The sequence below is a fragment of the Schistocerca nitens genome, chromosome 3 (assembly GCF_023898315.1).
Source record: "Schistocerca nitens isolate TAMUIC-IGC-003100 chromosome 3, iqSchNite1.1, whole genome shotgun sequence".
Lineage (NCBI taxonomy): Eukaryota > Metazoa > Arthropoda > Insecta > Orthoptera > Acrididae > Schistocerca > Schistocerca nitens.
Window position 1 is genome coordinate 291,957,152 of NC_064616.1, and position 24,286 is coordinate 291,981,437.

Genomic DNA, 24,286 nt, shown 5'->3' on the forward strand with positions numbered 1-24,286 from the left:
AAATCATGCACTGCTTATAGATAAGCTTGACAAGTATGGGATCAAGGGTAATGTTCTAAACTGGCTTACTTCATACTTATCAAATAGGAAACAAAGAGTGATTGTCTCATCAAATGCAGCAAATTACTATTCAAAATGGAAAACAGTAGCCCAAGGTGTCCCTCAAGGCTAGATTTTAGGACCTATTTTGTTCTTGTTCTATGTTAATGATTTACCAAACAATATAAATGTTCCATCCATTTTATTTGCAGATGACACATCTGTATTAATTGAAAACCAGGAGCCAGAAAACATCCCTCTCTACATAATAAACACAATGAACAAACTAGAAACATGGTTCCAACTGAATGGATTAAGATTGAACATCCCCAAAACCCACATGGTCCAGTTCAGAACAAAACAGTCAAAGCCCCAAGAAATTAAAATTACTCAAAAAATCAGGATATAGAAGAAGTAGATTCTGTAAAGTTTTTAGGGTTAAACCTAGATAAAAATTTAAATTGGAATAAACATGTTGACTACTGTGGTGTCACCGCCAGACACCACACTTGCTAGGTGGTAGCTTAAATCGGCCGCGGTCCATTAGTACATGTCGGACCCGCGTGTCGCCACTGTGTGATCGCAGACCGAGCGCCACCACATGGCAGGTCTAGAGAGACGTACGAGCACTCACCCCAGTTGTACGACGACATTGCTAGCGACTACACTGATCGAAGCCTTTCTCTCAATTGCCGAGAGACAGTTAGAATAGCCTTCAGCTAAGTCCATGGCTATGACCTAGCAAGGCGCCATTAACGAATTGTAACGTTGCATGTACCTCAAGATAGAGTCTCACTTGTATCATCCAGAATGCTGTATACCAAAGGACGATATAAAAGTTAAGTGTTCTAGTAGCTACGTTCTTTTCTTTATCACATTCATTATGAATCCTGTTCCAGACTTCGCGCCAGTCGGCGTGAGTGTACGTGTGCCCTTTCGGCTACCCGTCTCTGTGGGCTGGCTGCCTTATCAGTCCACTACAACTACCTGTTAAACAAATTATGTAGCTTTGCATTTGCTATGCAAATATTAGCTGGTGCAACAGACATGAATACAAGGAAAATTGCATACCACAGCTACTTTCAATCAGTTGTAAGGTATGGTATTATTTTTTGTGGAAATTCAAGCAATATATTGCGCATACTAAAGCTACAGAAAGGAATAATAAGAAACATGTGTACAGCCCATCCAAGGACATTATGTCGCCCACTATTTGAAAAACAACAGTTATTAACAGTTCCCTCCTTGTACATCTATGATATTATCATCTTTCTACATAGAAATTCAGAGTTATTCGAGAAAAACTGTTTCAATCACTCATATAACACAAGAAACAAAGACAATTTTATGCTTCCCACTCGTCGGTTAAACCTGTATGCGCAGTCTCCTCAGTATATGGCAATGAAAATTCATAACAAGCTAAAAGGAAAGAATGTTCTGAGTATGAACCTAGAGACACTGAAAACAAAGCTATATGATATACTTGTCAAACGCTGCTACTACACTGTTGAGGAGTTCATGAAGGATGAACTGAACATTTGAGTAGGATAAATTTACATATAGTCTTGTGCGTAAATGTAGCTGTCCTTCACAAAAGGGAGGAAAGGAAGTTTATATTGTTAAAATTCTTTGTACCAATTAGGCCTAAGTTGTGTTATCCATTTTTTGACATGTCTCCTGTACACTAATCATATGATTAGAAATTTTACGTTATGAGAGGAATAAAACACTATTCACTAGTGCTGTTTGTTGTACATCTCACCATGGATGGTAGTGCACAATTCCAAGAATCTGGGAGGTAAGAAACACAGTATGCAATTCATTGTGCATCATCTCTTAAATGAGACTGTGCAACTATGACTGGATAAGCAGGGTTTGACTTAGGGGTTAAGTAAGTTGAATACAGTCAGAAGGATAGAGATCCCATCGCCATCTAGTCCATCCACCAAAGCACTGGAGTTCACAATGTTGGGTTTAATTACATCATTGAGAGGATATCCATGGAAGAAATAAAAACTTCCTTCGGATATTTTTAAGGCTGCTGTGTCCTCGAGTAATTGTTCAAAGGAATAATGGTAGAGTGTAGCATAATTAAATGGTCTGTGTCTATTCACAATTTGTTATGAGAAGCTGAGACACATGGGAATCTTCACAGAGCTGAAATGTGGACTACACGAGTAAAAGAAAAAACTAGGCAGAAATGCAGTTGCTAAATAACATCTTGATAAGGCATGGTGAAGCATATGAGGAATTTGCAGACCACATTTACAAAGTTAAAATGAAACAAGGAGAGCAGAAGTGTATCATTTAGAGATCTCAAATGCCAAACACTCAATTTTCTACAGGGAAAGAAAGATGTAGAGAAAAGTATCAACAGGTTTCCCAGATGCCTTACATGCACAAAATACACCCTAACATATGGCCATGAGAATGCACAAGAATGTTTGGAGCTGTCATTACATAGGTCACATGTGACACGATTTAAGGATGCTGCCCCTATCAGCCACTATAGTTGGACATACCTAGATAAACCTTTCCCTATCCCTACCACTAATATACCTATCAGATCTATTCTTTGAAATCCCATCACCCGCAAATCTAACCTACCTTAACACCACTCTTGACCTAGCTCTTCCCTGGTGCATCAGAATTGCCTGAATATATGAAAAATAACGCTTTTCACAGGAACACTTTGTAAAATAATTTGGCATTTCATCTGAGGAGACCTTAGGATTTCTTTTTTCTTTTTTTCTTTTTTCTGCCTGATTTTTAGTTATTAATTATAAAGAAACAGTAGAAAATAGTAACCCTATCTTTCAGTACTATATGCTTTTCCTTTGTGAGTGAAAGAGGTATTGGTTGGAGATGGCTGGAAAGGGGGAGAGGGTGGGGCAATTCACTCAGACCTTAGGTTGACTGACAATAGGTGTATCCCTCTTAATCCAGGGCCTACGTGTATGCCCCATCTTTCCAAAGTTCCCCAACCAACCCTTCTACCCTCCTGGCAGAAAAAAAAAAATTCTCAAAGTTTCTTTGCTATTTTCTAGTTCTAGCACTTCTATAGGCAGTATTATGAATTGCAAACTTCTGAAGGTAAGTACTGACTACCTGTTCTGCAATTTTAACAATTTTCTCAGTCGAAATCTTGTCTTTGTCACTGTATATATTTGTGAACAGTTGATATTAATGTAAGCACTCAACTCTTTGACAAAAAGTTTCAGTTAAAACTACAAAAATGCATTTTAAATGTAATAGAATAAAACAAATATTGTCCAGATGGATATTTATTGTTTAGTTATTTTATGATCAGCTACTCTCACATACATAGAACATTGACATGTCACTGAGTTTACCTGAATTTTGGGTTTCTTTTGGATTCACAGTCATTGTTTAATTTATGATGAACATATTTATCATTCCTGAGCTATGTGATTCATTGGTAAATTATTTGTCACTGTTACTATAAAAGAAATTCCAACCACAATTCAAAATTTGAAAACATATTTTCCATTTCTCAGTTTACCAACAAAAAACTCTGATGTAAATATACAAAAAGTTTTCTGCAAATGTAGATTTGACATTTTCTCTGATAATTTTTTTGGAAAATATCATGTTTAACTGATATCAACAAATTATTTAAAAACTATGGTTATACCTTCCGGATTGTCTCTGCTTTCTTTGTGCTTCCTTTCCATTCCTTAAGAGCATATTGCAGCAAATCTACTTTGCTACCAATGTTTTCAGTAGTGGGCTCTTTACTGTGCTCTTCCAAAGAAGATGCAACATCTGAATAAGAATTTTCAGTCATGGGTGTTGAAATCTCACTAGTACAGCTACTACTGTAGGCAATCGATTTCTCATACACTTCTCTGCAAAAATTGCCAAAAAATGTTACAATGAGTACAATAGTTTTAGATCAAGCATTTTTGAATAAATAAATCACTTTTATATGTGTAATCAGTCATTTGATTACAAATATCAAAAGAATATCCCATATGAAAGAATAAAATATTGAAAGTAATAACAAAATAAAGTGGAAATAGCGTGAAAGATGTTTCTGTGATATTTCTTTTAATGTATTTTTCTGTTCAATTCTAAACTGCTTAAAGCACCCCAGACAGTCAATAATACATCACAATAATATTGTGCTTCAGAATGCTGGACAATAAAGATGCTGCTCTGATAATTGACCACCTTTACTGCAAGCAGAAAAGAGGTGGATAAAAATTGATCCAAGGAGAATCAAAGATAACTCATCAAAACTTGTTGAGAGAATTGAGGCTGAACATAAAAAAGTTTATCATAACTTTTTATGTGTTGGTGGTCCAACATCTGATACATTGCTGGAAATGGTTGACTCCGTACAGAGGCACTTGCCCACTCACTCACTCACACACACACACACACACACACACACACACACACACACACACACACACACACACACACACACACACACACACAATTTGGAGTATAAAGTCCACAAAATTCTTATTCTCATACATTTCTAGAAGTGATGGCTGTTTGCTGTCTTTATACATTGGCCATGGTAAAGGTCCTTGTGAAATCTCTGCTGAGTCTGAGGTCCGTACAACGGGTGTGGGAACAATGAGTGGCAAGTGGTGAGAAGTTTTCTGCAGTGAGGAGAAGGAGAGAGAATGGATAGTGGCCAGCCTTGGGCAATAGCTGGCAGGGATAGACAGAGAGGTCTGAGCCATTTTCAAGGAGGTAGGGTATCAAGAAGAGTGGGCTACAGTTTGGGTGCCACATGCAGGGTGCCTAGCAGCTGGTGGCATTGTTGACGAAGTTCTTGTGTTACCAGCCCTAGCTGCTTGCACGTGGGTTACCCTGGTTGCTACTAGTTGGAGGGTGGAAGTTGTGCCTGTGTGGGCAGATATGCTGGTGGCTGTGAGCAGGGGAAGAGGGAGTTTGCACATCACGCCAGATGGGTGCATGCCATTCAAGGACATTACTGTGTAGTTTCAGGCATGGTGTGGGATTACACTGGTGTACATTCACCAGGCAATGGTGAGTTTGTTCATCTCCATGATCAAGCAGTTAATGAGCTCTGCGATTTGCACAGAATTGTTGGAGTGGCTTTGGGGAAAGAAACTGATTCCAGGTGCATGTGGGGACAGCTTTACAGAGGGGGCTGCAGCATTTTCTTGTGGAGATCAAGACGTGTGCATCAAGTGAGTCAAACACCCTGTTAGCAATTATGGCCACCACACTGATGTTCAAGTAGGCATGTGTGGCCACTGCCGTATGGACAACAACAGGCAGGCACATGAGCCAATTTGTGAGCAGCAGGTTATTTGGCATTATCATGGGTTCATCCAGAGTGTTAAGTTGTTGCAAGAGCTGTGAGGGCTGCTTATCAATACATTCCTCTGTTGAAAATAATACTCATATGTGATGTATCTCTGATGAGATGAACCGGCCTATCAGTCAGTCTCTGAGCACATTGAATTTGCCCAGTTTTCATAGAGGAATGATGATGTCGTGCACTTCCACAGCAATCAGAGGATCCAACTGTGTGACCATCAGAGAAAACTGTGTAGTGTTGCTAGCCACTGAAGAGCCTACAAAAATTACTTCCACGGAGGGAAATCACAGCCAGGGGTCCGAGAATTGAAGGGCGGCAGGTGGATCACAGGATAAACTGACTGAGTGGGAGAAGGCAGTATGTGAACAGCAGGAGTGCCATTTTCCACAAGCTGCACATACTGGTCGAGTAATGTGTGTAACACAGCCATTGGGTTCCACTGGAGTCACCAACATGGGAACTGTTGTTCATTCAACTAACTAATTTGCTCCAAATAAATGTTATATAGGAATTGATGGGGCAGGTGTCTCAGCTCATATGTCAATAACTTCCTACGTATCACAAAAATCATTTATTACATTGAAAGAAATAATCTCATTGTCAAGTTACTGTGGTCATTTTGACACTGATATTAATAACATGCATAAAATCCTGAATAAGAAAATGTTTGACACCACGTAGGGAACTACACATAACATGAAAATCCCATTAGTTCTGAATTCAACACTGGCGTGGAACAGATAAGTGTCACATTAAAACAAAAAATAATAAATCTCCATACCACACATGTCAGATAATGGTTTCTTGCAATGCCTATGTTAACTGATCTCTTGTTTTCATGATCAATATAGTTGATTGACCTTAAAGCATAAAAATTGTTCATAAATAATATTGTACAATGGACAGTATTCCTAGTATGTAAATTTCTAATACCATCATTGTCCAGTGCATTCATGGAAGAGCCTAGTTAGTATAGCAGCGCATATGTATGTTACCGTGTCACCTCTTTGCCAACTGATATAAGGTTTAGAATGCAGTTTGTACCATCGGTTCAGTTCTGATAATCAGCTACTCTGTGCACATAATCTTTAGTCCAAGGTGAGCATTTTTCTTGCTTGCATGAAATCACCTAGAGCCCTTTGTTTGGCTACCATTAGCTCTCCATTGGCAAATGCTGTTCACTGCTATGTTGCTATGTATTACCAAACCAACTTATCCACCCATCGTCTTCTGGCTTGAACAAAAACTAATCACCCAGCAAGCCATTAAATGTCTGATATCAAAAAACAAACTTATTTCTACAATCACTAACACAACTTGGGAGAGCAAGTCCCATCATGTGTGTTGCTAGGCAACACTACAGAAAGTGCTATCGAGAAGATTGCCTGATGCTACATGGCTTTTTGGGGAAAAACCCACGCTTGTCAAAGAGAGATCTACTACTGTTTGATGGTATGCATGGTCTCAAATGTGGAAATGTGGTGTGTGCCAGTTGATGTGTCATCTGCTTGGATGGATGGGGTCTACAAAATTGGATCTGCACATTGCCACACCTTAAATGAACACACACTCATATGTAAAAAAAAAAGGTGCAGTTCCTTTTGTCACCAAATGCAGCAGAGATAGTGATCTCCATCTCTTCTTTTTCCTCGCCTTTTACTATCTATTTCTCTATTGGGTCAGCATTATTATATGGGTTTTGACAGTGTAAGGGAAAGTTGGTGTGTTTCTGAGATCACCACTCGCTCCAGGACAAAATTTGTGCATCATGACTGTTTGCATCTAAAGTAAATCTCATGTTCAAATGTGAAAACATTTTACATATGCTTGTGTAGTTTGTTATGATGAAGGGACATGGGTAACATCCTGGTATTTACCTAGCTGGATGTGAGGAAGCACCTAAAAACCACATCCAGGCTATCAGGCTCACCACTCCTCGTCATTAATCGACAAGACAGATTAAATCCAGGACAAGTTCACCATCCCAGATCCCTGAAATGCTGCATTAATGTGTTTGACTATCTGTGTTGCTCACTGATGTGGCTTCCCATTTGGATAGTTTTTTCCTTCTTCTTCAAGTTATGGTTTAAGAGGTGCTTATCCAAACATCAAATAGCTTTGAGGATTTTTGTGTCTATACCAGTGATTGCAGCTTTTTGTAAATGCAGCAGACTAAAGGTGATAAACTACTTAAAGTTGAATATGAGCAATAACAGGCTGTCAAATTTAACTACCTTGCTGATAGAACATGACACAGCTACTAAATTTGACTTCAGTGATGTAATCCATCAAGCAAGAAAATATGGAGTAAAATTACAATAAAACATAATTCTTGAAATGTATTCTCTCAGCTCCCAATTACAGCCCCCACCTTTTATTTCTAATTCACAATTTATGAAGAGCAAATCAAATTTGCTCTTGATTATATATCATAGTAAAATCGGTGTACAATAGCTCCATATACATTAAGATATAAATCTTGTTTTACTTTTAATTTTTTCAGAAAGTTTAACAATCTAATTTATTTACAACAATAATACATTTAATTTTTGTGTCCAATATTTTTCATCAATTAATTAATTAACTAATTAATTAATTTCTATCACAGGAAAAACTGACTACACCCACAATCATGCACTGAAATAATTTGTGCTAGACTGGGACTCAAACCTGGATCTTCTGTGTGATGTGAACAGTTGCCTTAACCACCTCAGCCATCTGGACATGCTTTCCATCTGACCCAATTTTCAACCTGTCACAGGCTAAAATCAGTCATTGTCCATTCAACTACTTGCTCGCAGTGAATCTAGTATTCCCACAAGGGGCTTGGAACCTGTTGTGCATCTGCACTTAAGTTGCCAAGGCAGTCACGCCTATAGATGTACTATATATACGGGGTGATTCATTTGCTCCTACCACCGTTATTTTATGCAACCCCTAATGTTATACCTGGCCTTCAAAATCCGAGGGCAAGATTTATATATTCTTACATCTGCTACACTAGTCATACAGGGAAAAAAAATGAACAGGACCTTTCTTCCAGGAAATGTAATGTAGCTGAATTTTGTACTGGGATGGGTTTTGAGTTATTCACGAAAACATACAAGAATGGCCTTCAAATGCACACTTAGTCCCACACTCAGCCCTCATTGGTCAGGGCTCAGGAAATTTAGTATGTTGTTCATTTCACTCCTTCCTGCAACTATACAAAAATTTTTCATTCTACGAATTATTTCCCACATTCAACTTTTTTTGGTCTTCGTTGACTGGCCTTATTATGCCACTGGCTTAGCCGACCACTCAAATTGAAAAACTGACATTTTTGTAAACTTCAAATAACAATTTTGTGAATTTTAATAGCATAAAACAAACAATAACTTTTTGTATTTTCCAGGCCTTCTGACTACAAAATTACTGTGCCTGTAAGAGTTAAGTTTGGATCAAATTGTCAATGTAATTAGTTTTAGTGTAACATTTACAAAAGTCATTTTTCTTCCATTACAATCACAGGCATGTTTAAATTAATAATGTTAATGAAATAGCCAACTATGCTGGTGGTGTAATAGCCAGATCCACAGAGACCAAAAACGTCTAACATTGGGAATACTTCGTGAAGTCGGAAATTTTTGTACACTGATAGGAAGGAGTGCCATGACTGACAGACTAGAAATCCTGACTGGTGAGGGATAAGAATCGTGGTGGAGGTGCATTTGAGGATTCTTTTGTGCATTTTTCGTAAGGAAAATTGTAGCTTACAGTTAAAACGTATCCCAGCACAAAATTTAACTACATCAAATTTACTACAAGAAAGATACTGTTCATTTTTTTTTGTTTCAGGGCGCAAAACTGCTATGGTCATTAGCGTCCGGTCCGTGACTTAGGAAACAGTAAAAACCGAATATGAAAACCAGCAGCAATGGGAACAAAACTCAAAAAATTGGAGAAACTAAAAGCAGAAGGAAGGCTTAAAAATCCACTACAGAAAGGGGTTGGTTGTCCCCAAAAAAAGCTTCAAATGACTGACGTCATTTCACTGGCACTAATAAACTCGAGAACGCGACGGCCAAGCGCATGTCATCTGCTAAAATTGACGATATATCAGGCGACAGCTGTAGACGGGCGTGTAACGGAGTAAAATAGGGGCACTCAATTAAAAGGTGTCTTACCGTCCACAGCTGAGAGCAGTGGGGACAGAGTGGGGGAGGATCGCCGCTTAAAAGGTGTCGATGGCTAAAAAGACAGTGCCCTATCCGGAGTCTAGTTAAAATTACCTCCTCCCGACGACGCGTTCGAGAGGAAGAGGTCCAAGCACAAGGAAGAGCTTTCACGTCCCGCAATTTATTATGGGGAAGTGTCGACCAATGTGCGTGCCATAAAAGAACAATACGCCTTAGGTGATTGTTCACACCTCCCGACAAACGGACGGAGGGACCAATCGGCACTTTCGGAAGGTATCAGCTCGGGTAATCACCCCTCCCTGGGCCTGGCCAGTACCAGGGGGTACGTACGTGTCCTACCTGTCTACCTGGGGGTGGGGAATTATGCGTTACCCCGTCACCGGCTACGCACAAAAATGCGTGGGTCGGCCTTCAGACACGCACAGGGAGGAAGAAAGGGAAAGGGAAAAACAAAAAAAGGGAAAGGAAAGAGGGGAGGTCTCAAACGCCGCAGCGGAGAAAAGGGTAAAGAGAAGGGGTAAGGAAAAGAGAAGGACAAAGGAAGGATAAAGACATACAAGCAGAGAAGGCGAAGAATGCGTTACATTTACGAGCGTCCGTCTCCGGACGTAGGCACAAACCGTACTCCCGGAGGGGGAGAAGGGGAAGGAAAGAGCCAGAGGTGATGGGAGGGGGGAGGGGGGATGGGACGAAGATGGGGGATAGGGAAAGATGTGGAAAAGGAATGTATACAGCCCGGAAAGGAAGGAGGGCCACATTAGCTCGGGGTCCCATGCTCACTACGCACGTATCCACAAAAGAGTTGGGGTACTGTTCATTTGTTCTGTAGGACTAGTAGTTTGTGTGTAATGAGCAAGAGAATATGAAAATCTCACATGGGGTTTTTTGAAGGACAGATATAACGTTACAAGTTGTATAAAATGACAGCAGTAGGGGCAGCTGAATCACCATGTATGTGTGATGTCTGCTGTTGATAAAGCAGCCATAAATATCAAATTTATAAAAAAGAGACCAACTCCCACTGCAATTGGGACTTGAAATAATCTGATGGTGGAAGTTGAAAATTTGTGCCAGACCGGGATTCAAACAGAGACCTCCTGTTTAACGTGAGTGGCTGCTCTAACTGCCTCAGCCATCTGGACATGCTTCCCATCCAACCCAAATTCTCAACCTGTCACACACTAAAAGCATTCACTGTCCATCCTCCAATTTGCTTGCAGCAAGTCCTGTCTTCCCACAAGTAGCTTGGACCCTGTTGTGCATCCGCACTGAAGTTATCAAGACAGTCGTGCCTACAGACATACTGTAAATATGTGAGATGTCTGTGCCGTTGGACGTGTTGTGCATCTGCACTGAAGTTCTCAAGGCAGAACATCTGTATGCATCACTGCCCTCCCAGCTTCAGTGCAAATGCACAACAGAGTTTGAGCCCCTTGCAGGAATACAGGACGCAATGGAAGCAAGTAGGTGAATGGACAGTGGGGGCTTTTAGCATGTGACAGCTTGAGAATTTTGGTCAGATGGGAAGCACATCTGGATGGCTGAGATGGTTATAGCAACCACTCACATTAAGTTTCAATTCCTGGCCCAGCACATATTTTCGGCTTTCACCATCAAATCATTTCAGTGTCCAATTATGGCTGAAGTCAGCCTCTCCTTTGAAATTTGGCATGTACAGCTGCTGTATCAACAACAGTGTGGTGTCTGCTCTATCAGGCACATCTGTCAGAACAGACACCATATTCATATAGTTAATTTAGGTAATATTTTACAAGAATGTTTTATTTTTACTAAATCTACTTATAAAATAAAAATATTGCTAAAGTGAGAGTAACTTGACTGTCAAGTAGAGTGATTTGTGCCAATATCATTTTCTAGATAAAAAAATCAAAAACTCCCACTTTCTGTCCATCCACAAATCGTCATGGATTTAGAAAGAATGGTTTGTGCAAAACTCAAATTTGCCTTTTCTCACATGATAGCCTGCAAACCATTACTGAAGGTTAACAGTCAGATTCCTTATTCCTAGATTTTTGGAAAGCTTTTAACACAGTGCCCCACTTGATACTGTTGACAAAGTTTGAAGAATATCAAATTGGTTCCCAGATACATAGTTGCTGGAAGATTTTTTAAAATAATAGAACTCAGTACACTATCCTGGATGTTGAGTGTTCATTTAAAGACAAGGGTATAATCAAGAGCGATCCAGGAAAGTATTGAGTGATTGTAAGAGGTTACAGGAAGACTTAGAATTTCTATTTAGTGTGATGAGTGACAGCTTGCTCTAAAGGTAGAAAAGTAAGTTATTGGAGGTAAGTGGGAAAAGTAATCCTATAATATTCAGATGTAGTGTGTGTGGTGTACTGCTTGACATAATCATGTCGATTATGTGTCTAGGTATAACACTGCAGACTGTTATAAAGTGGAACAAGAACACAAGGGTGGTAGTAGGGAAGGTGAATGGTCAGTTATGGTTTATTGAGGGAATTTTAGGAAAGTATCTTATCCATAAAGGAGACCACATATACAACACTAGTTGAACCCATTTTTGAGCACTGCTTCAGTTTTTAGGCTCCCCATGAAGTAAATTTAAAGGAAGACGAAGCAATTCAGAGGCGTACTGCTAGATTTCTAACTGGGAACATCGATTAACATATGAGTAATATGGAGATTCTTTGTGAACTCAAATGGGAATCCCTGAAGGGTTGACAATGTTCTTTTCATGGAACACCAGTCAGGACATTTGAGAAGCAGCATTATTCTGCTGCTATCAATGTACATTTTGCATAAGCAGGGTGTATACGTGGACAAGGAAAAATTCCCGGATCTCCCGGTTAAATATACACTTTCTCCCAGGAGAAAATACACTTTTTCCGTGTTAAGTGACAGTATACTTTCCCTCAGAACTGTAAAACGTATGAATCATTTGAATGGTTATGGTTCTATACAGCAGCTTAGGATTTCCCAGCACTTTAGAAAACAAAGCTAAAAAAGTTTTGGAAAGTTCTTTGAGGTGCAGCAACACATACGCTGCAAATTTTCATATTACGAAAGTATAAATTCGCATTCCACCAAACACCGCTTGTTACTCTCCGAAGCACTGAAATCGAAATTGTGATGCGCTTTTGTAAGCCAGTCGTAGCTTATGTCACGTGATCTCGCCAACCGATGACAGCGGATATTCAGAGCACAGGACACGTGATGATGTCAGCCAATAGCAACATCATTGTTAAGTAGCGCGAACACACAAATAGGAAAAGTTAATATAAATAGTTCTGCTACAATAAAAGAAAAGCATCCTTCCAAAACCCAGGCGATCATTGTAGGCAAAACCACCCCTTCCTTCCGCCTCCTTGATTTCTATCTCACCGTTTATGGCCGTCCCATCGCTCTCACCCCCACCCTTAAGTACCTTGGCGTCACCCTCGACCGTCGCCTCTCCTGGACTCCCCATCTCCAGACAATCCAAGCCAAGGCACGTTCCCGACTCCGTCTCCTCAAGCTCCTTTCCGGCCGTACGTGGGGTCTGGACCCATCCACCATCCTCCACACCTATAAGTCCCTCATCCGCCCTATCCTCTGCTACGCCCATCCAGCCTGGATCTCCGCCCCCCCTTCCTTTTATAAATCCCTCCAAATCCTTGAACGCCATGCTCTCCGCCTTGCCTATCACATCCGTCTCCCCTCCCCCACGCGGATCCTGTATGATCTTATCCCCTTCCCCCACCTCCTCCTCTTCCTCGAAAGGATACGAATCCTATACACCTCCCGTAAACTCGATCCTCCTCACCCGCTCGTCTCCCCGATCCTCTCCCACCCCCGCCCGCTGCCGCGCCTGTACTCCCATGTCCCACCCGGTCTCCATCTCTCCACCCTCCTTACCCTCTCCCAAGGTGGCTTCCGCCAGCTCCCCCTCCCTGATGATGTCCTCGTCCCCTCCATCTACCCCTCCTATCAACTTTGACCCTGCCCCCCCCCCACTCCTGGTGTCCTTTCCCTTAGGCACCCTCCCTCCTTTCTCTTCCCTTCCCTTCTCTTCTCTTTCCTTTTCCCCCGTCCCCTCCCTCCACCCCTCTTCTTCCGGGCTTCCCCTCCCCCTTCCTCTCTCCCCCCCTCTTTCCCTTGCCCGTGGCGTCCCTGCTCTCCCCTCTCGCTTTCCCACTCCCCCTCCTCCTCCCCCCCCCCCTCCTCCTCCTCCTCTCTTGGCAGGTCCCCGGACTCGCACACGCATCGTGAACTTTCGCGCGCCGGAGATCGTCGCCCTCGGTTTAGTGTTTGTGCCGTCGTGTCTGTGCATCAGTGTTTTTCGCCGTCCACGCTCCTTCGTTCACGTGCGTCGTCTACCTCGTCAGTGTTTGTGCCCAGTGCCGCCGTTTTTCTTGTTGTTTCGTCGAGTGTGAACGGCTTCATGTTTTTTAACTATTGTATCTCCTGTTTTTTAAACCGCCATTCTGTTACTTGTCTGTCTCCCTTTCTTTTTTATTGTACTGCCTATGGCTGAAGAGCGGAGTACACTGTTCCGCTGCCAGCCCACCTTTGTATGGGGTGTTCAAATTACAATAAAGAAAAAAAAAAAAAAGAAAAGCTTTCAGATATGGTATTGGTCTCTACAATTGGTAAGCCGCAAGAGAAGCTAAGCTTCCACATATAATGTGGATTTTTTTTGCGCGTTTTACACTAAGATACATCACACACATGTGCCAGTAAAATGTTTAATGCCGTCATTAATCTCAGATCTTCTGGGCTGGAAATTCTTCCAAATGGATTGTCATCAAAGAGTGATTTAAGAAATTCATCGTACATTCTCGAACATAGTTCATCTTGCGTAAAAGGAAATTTACTTTGAAAATAACGCTTTTCAAACAATTCGCAATATTTTCCCGCGATCTGTTAGAAATAGATTTGTTCCGGCAGATAAGAGGCGTCACTGCATTTGCGCAGCTGCGATGACGTAGGAAGCCCGTATGTGTGAAACATTAAAAGATCTTACATTATGTCATAAAAGAAACGAGACATCAGAGGATACTCCAAGAGCGTCGAAATTTCGTGAACCATACTGCAATGAATAATTCGCCTTGAAGTGTACATTCGCAAGGGCGTACCCAGGATCTGAACTAGGGAGGGGAGGGACAGTTCATACTAGTCTCAGGAAACAACGACTCTAGACAGCATACAGCACTTCTTTTTAAATAAAACAGTAAACTAGTGAAAAACTGCTTTCAATAAACATTTTAAACATAAGAATGCCCTTGTGTAAAAATACAACTTTTTAATTCAGTAACAATATTCTAGGATTTGCCGACAGTAACGTGCCGAAGACGAAAAAATTACTCCCGGATCTGCGCGAACGAGTTCGAATACGAATATCTTCTAAGGGGGGGGGCAGCTCCACCCCCCATCCCTGCCGCTCGCTGGGTACGCCCATGTACATCCGTATGTCCAGATTGCCAACGAAGTAGGCCTCGACCTGATATTAAGCTCTTGAGTGTGGTGTTCGGGATGTCAGTTTTCTTGGAGTAGCAGTACTGTATTATCTCATGTTGAGTTCTTTATTATGGCACAATGCCATACGTGCATTTGAAATGCAGCGAACAGTTGAAACTTGCCAATGGTGTGGTAAACACTTCGTTTCAAATAAATTGACTGTCTCAGCGGAAAAATATATCAAAGCAAAGCGACAAAAGTAACTTCATTATTCTGCAAGGCGATTAATGCTCGACTGTCAGAAAGGTGGAAATAAAATCTGAAACTAATAACACATTTTAGCCTTCCGTAATTACGTGAATATATTATAATTCACTTGAAAGCTACCAGCCACAGATATCACTGAGCAGTAAACGAAGAGCAAACAGCAAAATAACTAAATGTAAACAAGGATCACGTGGAGACTAGCCCCCCCGCACTACAACTTACGACACTCACTCAGACTCCTCTGCGTATCAGCCACTGGTCTACGATATTTCAAACCGGGGCAATAGTAGACTCGTTTAGTTATCCAGCGATTATTCTCTGGTTAGACGTTCGTACAACATGTTTTCCGCGCTACTCTCGTAGTCTGAATCTATGGATTTCGCTAGTATAAACAACGCTGATCATTCGCATACCCAATCAAACACATAAACAAACAGCAGTTGGCATTCACCCGTTCGGCTTTATTCCACTCGTATAGCCCCGCCCCCTTTTGTCTGCTGGAAAGTTTATTTCCAGATGCGACGAAGATTCCCCTGGCAGAGACATCACGTACACTCTGCACGCATTCAAAAATCAACTTATGATTCATTCAGAAATAAACTTAGAATGTGTTCAAAAATTTTCAAAAACCAACAGGGATGCGCTTCAAAATCATTTGAACAATCGATAGACCAACGTGCGCTCGATGCTAGGCGCTTTGAGACAAGGTTTTCTTCCTTAAGAATATGAGTTTGCCCCCGCCCCCCTCGAAATTTCCGCCCGGTTCATATACCACGGTTTGCTGTTTACACAGCCAGCAGCGACATTTCTGTAGCCAGAAGGGGCAGAAGGTAGTACTCATACGCGACTCAACTGCCCATGCGCATGAGCCCGCCCGTTACTGCTTAAATGGATCTAATGTAAACAGTTGTGACGTCTCGCACATCGGAGGTAATTTTGTGTTACGAAGCATTACATAGTCCTTCACACATTTTGCTGTAGGCAGACACTTGTATGAGCTCTGTGTTTTTTTTTTTTTTTTTTTTTTTTTATATATATGGCGCATTTCCTTTGCAATTTAAGTTTTAAACTCTCGTTCATGTAATGTTGTTGCAGTATTATTCTGCAGTGGCGGGGTACAGTAATATCCTTTGTTAGAGTATCGGTTCTTACCAGTCAAAATTACAAAAAATTAACTGAAAACTAAAGCAATGAAAAATTCCCGGAATTCTAAAAAATTCCCGGTTTTCTCTCAGATGAAAAAATTCCCGGATCTCCCGGTTGTGCCGGGTCCTATATGCCCTGATAAGGACCATGAAGACTAGGTGAAAGGAATTATTGCTCATATAGAGGCATAGAAACAGTTGTTTTTCCCTCAGTCCGTATGCAAGTAGAACACAAACTCCAATGACTAGCAGTGATACAAGGTACCCTTTGCCATGCACCATATGGTGGCTTGCAGAGTATGTCTGTAGATGTAAATATCTGTGACACAGTAGTCCACCATCATACTGTTATGGTAAAAGAAGCATATCCAGAGTTTGTGACAATGGTAGTAGAGGGCATTAACAATTCTCCAACTTGTGACCCCCAGTTCATGCAAATCATACTTAATCAATGGTATGTGAGTTTCCGAAGGGTTCAACAAACTGCAAATGCAGCTAAAGCAGTAATCAAAAAGCTAACACAGCTATTTTCAAATAAATGCATTAAAAAAATCATGGGTCAATGGTCTGAATGATTAATAATAATTCATAAATGCATAAACTACATATAATATTCTCACATGTTCAGAAGTGTGGTCAAGAAAGATATCATCACACAGTTCTGTAATTTAATCAAAAGTTCACCTCATCATTGCATTTTTCTGGAAAGCTGTATTGTCACTTATATTTAAAAGTAAATACAGACTTAAAAAATAAAAATAAAAAACTTACTGTTGATCCTGTATGATAGGCTGCTCTGGACCCATATCCCAGTCTATGTAGGCTGATTCTACAGCATTGCTGAATATGTGTGGTTCCTTGTTTTGACTTCCATCAGTGGGTGACATATGGGAAGTCACTGATGTACTAGAGTCAAGCATGAGGCTCCCAAATCCACTGCTTTCCATTCCAGAATACCTTTGAGAAATTAATATATTTTTAATCAAAATTGATAGATATTAATTAGTAGAGCCATATCTCCCATTCTAAGACACATTCTGAAGAGTTACGACAAACTGTATAACAAAGCTCCAATTTCAGTGAGTTTCAGCATCTTAGCCAAAAATAACTTCTGTGAAGGGGTTTAAGGCCACTATGCCACTGTTTTCGAAAAATAATTGAGGTTGAAGATAATGATGCTCCTTTTGGGACCAGGTGGAATTGTTAGAACATTCATAATAAGGAAGTTTGATTAATACAAATCAGGCTATAATCTAGTAGATTCTGAGAAATCAGATAATTAGCAATATAAACACCTAGCAGATATAAAATAGTTGAGGAGGAAAACCCATGTTGACTAGGCCGATTGTTAGATTGTATAAGGCCTGCATTCAGATCACAGTAAACTTCAGAGTACATGCTGTTTGAAATATTTTTACTCCTTGGCAACAGAATGAAAACTGTTGTGAAATTTACATATAGTTATCATAAAGTAAATAAATTTTATTGTGATAAAGGGGAAAAAAATATCAGCATACATGCCCACATTAATTTATGATATGTTTTAAGCCTCAGTGCAGAATGTACATTTGTCATTGGCTTTTCACAGTTTATTTTCTCATCTGAATGGGATAAGAATTGGTAGATGTGATGTACATGTACAGACAAACAAATGATAATAAATTCAGAAAAATTGGATGATCTATTCAAGAGAAAGAGCTTCACAAATTGAGAAAGTCAGTAACATGCTGGTTCACCTCTTATGCTAGCAGTTATTTGCCTTGGCACTGATTGATAGATGTGGATGTCCTCCTAAGGGATATCATGCCAAATTCTGTCCAATTGGCATATTAGATAACCAAAATCCCAAGCTGGTCGGAGGGCCCTGCCCACAATGATCTAAACTTTCTCAATTGAGGGGAGCTCCATTAACCACACTGGCCAAGGTAGGGTTTTGCTGAAATGTAAGCACAGGATGGCTTGCCATGAGGGCAACAAGACAGGGTATAGAATATCGATGTACCACAGTGCTGTAGGGTGCTGCAGATGACAACCAAAGGGGTCCTGCTGTGAAATGAAATGCAGTGCCAGACCATTACTCTTGTTTGTCAGGCCATATGGCTGGCAATAGTCAGGTTGCTATCCCACCACTATCACAGGGGGGGGGGGGGGGGTCGTTATCTCCAGACACATCTTCAGCATGGAATCTTATGGACTGAAGTAGAATTGTCTCAGTGATGAGTCCCACTTCATACTGAGCACCTATGACCAGTGAAGATACATCTGGGGATGTCCCAGATAACAGTGGGATACTAATCTGACTGTTGCCCAGGATACAGCTGACAACCATGATTGATAATCTAGGGTGCCATCTCATTTCAGAACATGACCCGTTTGGTTACCATCTGCTACACCCTTACAGCAGAGCAGTACATCAACGAAATTGTATGCCCCGTTTTGTTGCCTTTACGGTAACCCAACCTGGGATTACATTTCAGCAATATAATGCCCACTTGTACACAGCAAGAGTTACTATTGCTTGTCTTCATGCTTGCCAGTGGCCAACAATGTCACCAAATCTATTCCCAGTCGAAAACATTTGGAGCGTTAGGATCAGGGTCCTCCAACCAGTTCAGGGTTTTGACAATCTAACATGCCAGTAGGCGAGAATTCGTCACAATATCCCTCAGAAGGACATCCAACAACTCTGTCAATCAATGTCAAGCTCAATAATTGCTTGCATAAGGACCAGAGCTTGACCAACATGTCACTGAATTGCTCAATTTGTGAAGTTCTTTCTTCTAAGCAAATCATCCAATTATTCTGAAACTTTCATCATTTTCTTGTCTGTACATGTATGTTACATCTACTGGTTTCCATCCATTCACAGAATTTCTTTGTGGTGGGTCTCTTTTTGTCTTAGAGTGCATACTTTTTGTAAATCATGGGAGTTGTGATTGCACTAGAACTGGCAGACACACACTCTTTATCAGAGTTCAATTAATGACCCATGATAGATAAAGACAAAGTAGTGATTAACACAAATTTAGGAAGCTATGCTAGGTTGTAAATAATTTATAGGACAGACACTACATTGTGCCAGCTCATCACATGATGACTGGATGAGATGTTATGTCTGGTGGAGTGGATGGAGGGGGAAAAGAGGAGGAAAGCAAGGGAACAAAAGTGAAGATTGGGAAAGAGTGGCTGATGGCACAGAGGGAAGCAGCAGACGTGTGGGATAGGAATGAAGGAGGGAGCAGCAGCATGTGCAAGGGACAGGAAGGCACCACATGAGCACCTGAACTGGTGAATTCATGTTGGCCACAATAATTATGACGTAGAGAGGTGGATTTTGGAAGGGGTGACACGACAGAAGGAGGGATGAGTGTTGGATAGAGGGTGTGGCTGCAGTGGGTTATTGGAGAATGAGACGAGGAGGATTATGGGGACAAAGAATGTGTTGCAAGAATAATTCTCATCAATAAAGTTCAGGTAAGTTGGTGCTGGAGCAAGGATCCAAATTGAACACATTGTGAAGCAGCCACTAAACTCTAGCCTTTTGTTCATAGCAGCGTGATGTGCCACAGTTTGGCAGTGACCATTCATTGTGGTAGATTGCTGGTTGGTGGTCATGTCCACACAAAATGCTATGCAGAAATTGCATCAAAGTTGGTATATGACATGGCTCCTTGGGCATCTGACAGGATAGGATAGAATAAAGTAAACCTGTGACAGAACTAGAGTAGGATGTGCCGAGTGGGTGAATCCAGCAGGTCTTGCACCTGAGTTAGGAGTGGGAGTGGCATAGGGATGAACCTGGATATTGTGTAGGTTGGGTTGATGATGGAATACCCTTTTAAGAGGGGTAAAAATGATTGTGGGTAGGGTGTCCCTCATTTCTGAGCATGATGATAGATGGTGGAAGCACTGGATAAGGGCATGGTTCAATTGCTCCTGTTCAGGATGATACTCGGTGGTGAGCAGAGTGCTTCTTTGCAGCTGATCCTTTGGGATGGTGGGAGGATTAAGGGCATGTGAGGCTATGGAGTACAAAATCTATTTTAAAACTAGATTTGGGGGATAGTGCCTGTTTGTGAAGGCGTTCGTGAGAGCTTCAGGATACTGGATAAGGGATTTTCATCTCTGCACATACATTGATGATAGGTGTTCAGGGTATATAGTAGCAATATTTTTGCTTTGGAAGCTATGACAACTGTCAAAATGCAGGTATGTTTGGTGGTTAGTGGGCTTGATGTAAAAAAAAAAGGTGTAGATGGACTCATCAGAGAGGTGTAGGTCAACAACCTGGAAGGCAGTACATTGGGCTGAGGAGGACAAGGTGAAGTGAATGGGAGATAAGGTGTTGAGACTGTGGAGGAGTGAGGATAGGGTATCTTGGCTGCCCTAGGTCCAGATCATGAACATATTGTCAGTGAATCTGAACCAGACTGGGGGTCCGGTGTTCTGGAGTCTAGGAAGGCTTCCTCTAGGAGGCCCATAAATAGACTGGTGTTGGAGGCCATGCCATAAATTTGTTTATATATCTTCCCCTCAAAGGAGAAGCAGTTACATGTGAGGAATTAGTTGGTTAGATATATAAGGAATGGGGTAATGGGCTGGCTTGGAGTTTTAAGGACAATATTTAAGGACATTGGGACATGTAGTGTTTAGTAGCAGCAAGGTCATGGGCACTGGGGATGTTGGTGTACAGTGAAGTGGCATCCACAGTATGGAGTAGGGCCCCAGGTGTTAATGGGATGAGGGTGGTAGAGAGTTGGTGAAGGAAGTATTTCATATCTGTAACATGCTATAATATGAAAGACTAGGCCATGAGCAGATGGTTGGAGGCATTACTCAACAACTTTCCTTTAGATATGGGCCATATCACTAATTAGCTAATATCAATAATGGTGGCAATTTTCTCGGTTAGTAAATTCTTCTGTCTTGCAGAACAGTCACTTGAATGAAAAACTGAACACGTTTGGTAATTCCAAGAGCCATATCAATCACACACTAGAAGCTCTCACAATTCAGGAACTGATAATAAAATTTATTTTGAATTTTCAATATCTGAACACATTTTATAAGTCTGCTGGGCTGTATATATGACATTTCATGTCCTGTTTGTTCTCAGGTTCTTCTCTTCCAGCTGTATAAATACATCAAGATCTAATCTGAAAAAAAAAACAATGTTTTTCAAAATATCTTTCAGTATTTTGAGTTAACACTAAATATCAACTAACTTATAATATGCACTTGTTATTATCTTTATGCTCCATGTTCTCCATATATATACAAAGGACCTGAGTAGGAATTGAAGGTTGTGCTGGACTTCTGTCGTGGCATCACTATGGCAGAGCTTTTAGGTGGAGTAGTTAGATGATCACCAGATGCCTTCTGTCAGGTAGCCCCTGCAATTTATCATAACTATGGTGGAGTCTTTGTCGGCATTCAGGATGATTAAATCAGGGTCTGTCTTGATGTTGCTCGATGGCTGTTCTTTCTTTTGTTGAAAGGTTTGTATTCTTGGGAAGGGATCAGTGGAAGGGTGGTGAGACCAATTAGAAAGTAAGGAATTCTTGGAAGGTAAACTTGGGGTGGTTAAGTGGGAGAGAGGGAGGGTCACAGGTGGATGATGGTATGAACTGGGAGAGGTGAGGTAAAGTATTAGTAATGGGTTGGGCTCTGGCTGGAGGGATAGTTAGCAATGAAGTTTTTTCACAGTAGAGATTTGGAGAAAGTGAATAGATCTTTGAAGTACAAATACACAACTTGAAAACCAAAACAAAAGTGACAGTTGATAAAATAAACCCATACCACCTGAATTACCAACATGAAAAAAGAAGACTTTTCTCTGTAACCAGATATATCTCTGTAACCAATAAAAACTGGACAAAACTTATATTGAATGTTTAATTCAAAGTTGTCTATACTATCACCTTCTAAAATATTACTATGCCTCCTTAGTTCCCCACCATATTTTTCTGTCTTTATGTGAAAGTTAATCTCGTGATTAATGTACAGCTTTTTGTAATAGATAGACTGGCTTATGGGGAAGATTTGTGTATTCCATTCATAAATATTTCAGGCAAAGTGGATGAATTAAAATGAATTAAAGTCACCCACTGCTTTTTATTGCCTGTATCTGAAGGCTAATCTCAAGAACTACAGTAGAGATAATGATAGCTTTCACTAATCAATAGACTGAATCACTAGGAAGATTTTCATATTTCATTTATAACCTTTACTCGAGGCAAGTCATCCAGCTGTAGATACTTAATTCTAGCTATGCAAAGGCGGGGCAGGTCACTAATGTATTTTTATGTATCACAATATTTCACAAAGGACAGCAAACATTTTAGGAGGTCATAGTATAGACTAATTTAAATAAAACATTCTTTACAACATGTGTCAAATTTTTATTGGTTATGGAGATACAACTGGTTACAGAGATAAGTTTTCATTCTGCTTCTTGGTATTTCAGTTGCAATGGGTTTATTTACCAGACGTCATTTTTGTTGTAGATATCATGTTGCAAAATTGTACTTGAGTTTATATAATTGAATTTTTCAACCCTTGCTTGTGATCTTTTGGTCACTTCTATTGTATCATGTAAGTATGCCACACGCATTTTCAAATGCTGAGTAGGCTGGTATGGTACTTGTGTTTTGTACTGGAACATTGCTGCTGCACATGATGAATACTCGACGACTTCTGGATCACAAATTGACAGATTCAAGAATGTTTTCTAATGATTTCACTAAACTGCCTGAGAATGATGCAAAGCAAAGCAGTCATATTTCATTTGAATGTGCAAATGAATTGAGTGTAGATGAAGTAGAAGACATTATTCAGCTGGTAGAGCATAGTCCTTCAACAAGTACACAAAGAATTTCTACACATATCAATGTTTCTCATACAAAAATGTGGCAGGCTACATACAAGATGTGTCCAGAACATAAGTCAAATTAATCCATAAAGAACAGGTTACTGAAAATAAAAGTCAAATGTTTAGTATTCTTAAAAATAGCACTCTTAGACATCAATCCACTTTTTCCACCAGCTCAGATTGACTTCCTGGAAAATGTTAATAGGAACCTCTTTCAGACACCTTGTCATGGTAGCTTTCATGGCATCCAGCATCCCAAACTGATGGCCCTTTAAGGTTCACTTTCTTTGAGAAAACAAAACGAAGTCTGCTGGTGCTAGACTGGGACTGCACAGTGGCTGGGGCAGCACTGACGCATTGTGCATGGCCAGGAACTTGCTAGCAATGAAGGCTGTATGAGACATCACATCATCTCCAAAGTTTGTTTAAACATTGTGAAGTTCTCAGAGCCAAATTACCCTAACTTAACACAAAACTGAATGGGCTGTTGCTGTTCAGTGAATCATGGTATTTTGATCTCTCGACGTGTCACCTGAACACAGATACACACTATGAGCAATCTGCATTGGGCAATGGCCAGTAAGCAACTGGCAAGGAATGCATTGCGTTCCCAAGACCTCCACTAACTTTTCCTCCACCAGTCACAGCAATGCAACTTTCTGAGTTGACAGAAAAAATCATTCAGCTTACTTTTTGGACACACACTGTACACATGACCTCTATCCTTATCATTTACAGCAGATTCAACACCTTCAAGGAGGAGATGAGGGCAGAGGCTCGGAATTTTTTGTTGTCTAGTTGCAAAATGCTGAGGAAGCCCAGATTACTGTTTATTGATGTAGCCACTGTCACTTGTGGCAGAATCAATAAGACTTGTTACTCACATTGATGATCTGAGGAAAATCAGTATGTCTTTGTTGGCATATTTTTCAAGAATGCTTTTCTGTAAATATGTGGTGTGGTACAGTAGACAATCAGTTTATTGGATCTGTTATGTTACCACATCATCTACACTTTTTTGCAAATGAGCTCCCAG

General features: G+C 40.7%; 1 protein-coding gene across 1 annotated transcript in view; it reads right to left on the minus strand.

Annotated features, from left to right (window-relative positions):
* LOC126249193 (uncharacterized) overlaps nucleotides 1-24,286 on the minus strand; it is a 231,976-nt gene that overhangs the window by 68,358 nt on the left and 139,332 nt on the right. Inside the window, exons 6-7 of the mRNA XM_049950847.1 lie at nucleotides 17,151-17,336; nucleotides 3,695-3,908 (exon numbers count right to left, since the gene is read on the minus strand). Of these exons, the coding sequence (XP_049806804.1) occupies nucleotides 3,695-3,908; nucleotides 17,151-17,336 (400 nt within the window). The remainder of the gene's footprint in view (nucleotides 1-3,694; nucleotides 3,909-17,150; nucleotides 17,337-24,286) is intronic.